This window comes from Cyprinodon variegatus, unplaced genomic scaffold (genome assembly GCF_000732505.1).
Source record: "Cyprinodon variegatus isolate N-32 unplaced genomic scaffold, C_variegatus-1.0 Scaffold843, whole genome shotgun sequence".
Classification (NCBI taxonomy): Eukaryota; Metazoa; Chordata; class Actinopteri; order Cyprinodontiformes; family Cyprinodontidae; genus Cyprinodon; species Cyprinodon variegatus.
The window spans coordinates 1-1,853 of NW_015151296.1; the positions used below are offsets into that span (position 1 = coordinate 1).

Consider the following 1,853-nt stretch of genomic DNA (forward strand, 5'->3'; position numbering starts at 1 on the left):
AGTGTTTCACACCTGAAAGAGATCACTGACCCCCTCCTGGATCCCTATAATTTGCCTACAGAGCCCACAGGTCTGCAGACGATGCTGTTAACTTCCTATACTTCATCCTGCAGTACCTGGGTTTGGCAGGTACCTATGTCAGGATTCTGTTTTTGGATTTCAGCAAGGACAATGATGGTGTACTTCTACACCACCATCATTGAGTCCATCATTACCTCCTCCATCATCTGGTACGCTGGTGCCACTGCCTAGGACAAGGGCAGACTGCAGCGTGTCATCCGGTCTGCAAAGAAGGCACAGTCTACTGTGTACATAGTATAAAGCAATGTACTATATATTGCATATAGTATATTGTATTTTCATATTGAACTTTGACCTTTTGCTCAGCTCTCTCTTCACCGGGACTTACTGGTCTGCTCACCTCCATTCTCTACTTGAGGCAGGGACTCTCCTCCAACCTGAAGAGGAAAGATCACCCTTTTCTGGTTGAAAACCATAGCCTCTGACTAGTAGGTGCTGATTGTCATCCCGATTTAGTCACCCAGAGCCTGTTTGCCTTGTGAGACTCTACTAGGGGGATTTGAGCCCCAGACAACATAACCTCTGGAATCGTCCAGGCACTAACCCCCCCCGACAACATCAAGGTGGGGGTTCTTGGAGGGCTCAGTGTTGAAAAAGCAAAAACAAAAGATATCCTTTGGGGGGCTGTCTTTTATAGCCCTGCAGTAACAAAAACACATTATTACTTAAACAAACTTTAGACAATGTAATGCATCAAAATATATAGTGATGATTTGTATTTTCAATTGTTACCAAAAGAGTAAAAAAGCTTGCAACATGTCAACAGTTTTACTTTGCCTTTAGCTGTATTCAATCCAAAACCACACCATTAAGTCTGTTCCCAGTGACCCCTGTAGTTTTACATTTGTCTTTTCTGTCAGCTGTCTCACTTGCAGCCACAAACAATCTGGGATGGCAGGCATTGCTTGCTGCATATTTCCATCTGGTCTCTGAGAAACAGTCACCTGCCAGGCTTCCCCGATTCCGCCGGATGTAACCGCTTGGCAGAGCAGCACCACTAATTATACCGATCCCAGTCTGGACCTTGAAATTCCCATCTTGCTTGACAGATTATTTTTGGGCAAAGCCCAAACTTTTCTTCTCTCTTGATGTCTCCAGCCCATCTGTTGTTCTTTTACTGAGCTTCTACAGCTTTTACAACTAAATAATCTTAGCTTTAATCCACATTTAGAGCACCACATATGTTCTCAAGTCAAATATAGATGATATTTCTATTCAGATGCCCTAGTTCTTGAATGTGTGTATATCCTTCAAATATGGACTCTTAGAATTTTTAATGAGGATTTTAAAGTTGGCTTGCATTGTGCTTTTCCTATTTTTGCACACTTTACTATACAGAATGAATATAACTTGCAATAACAACTCTGCCTCGACTTCCTCCATTTCCATCTTCCCACTCTGCTTTCTGTCAGTCTCCCTGAGGTTGGTGTGTTGTGGTTTGGACGCAAACATTTGCAGACAGAATATCAAGGTTCGCCACATCATTGCGACCTGTGGCCCGTGGCCTGCGGCCGCCTGACCAAGCTGCAGACTGGCTCACACTAGTGTAAACACAAAACCTAACATGCTCCAGCAAAACGAGGATGGAAACAGGTCTTTTTTGTTTCATCACATTATCTGTGCTGGCAAAATGAAGGTAGGGGAGTCAGATGTTCTGTTTTTCATATATTTCTTTTTATTTTGATGTTTAATAAATCAGTTACATTTGTGATGAGTTTTACAGTTCTGTTTTGGGTTGTTCTCCGGCCTGCTTCACGTTCTGAAAAATAAAA

General features: G+C 42.7%; 1 protein-coding gene across 1 annotated transcript in view; it reads right to left on the reverse strand.

Annotated features, from left to right (window-relative positions):
* Positions 1–1,781: 1,781 nt before the first annotated feature.
* The window catches only part of erp27 (endoplasmic reticulum protein 27), an 8,051-nt gene continuing 7,979 nt past the window's right edge, over positions 1,782–1,853 (reverse strand). The window contains exon 7 of the mRNA XM_015397181.1: positions 1,782–1,840. Within this exon, the coding sequence (XP_015252667.1) occupies positions 1,799–1,840 (42 nt within the window). The 3' untranslated portion in view covers positions 1,782–1,798. The remainder of the gene's footprint in view (positions 1,841–1,853) is intronic.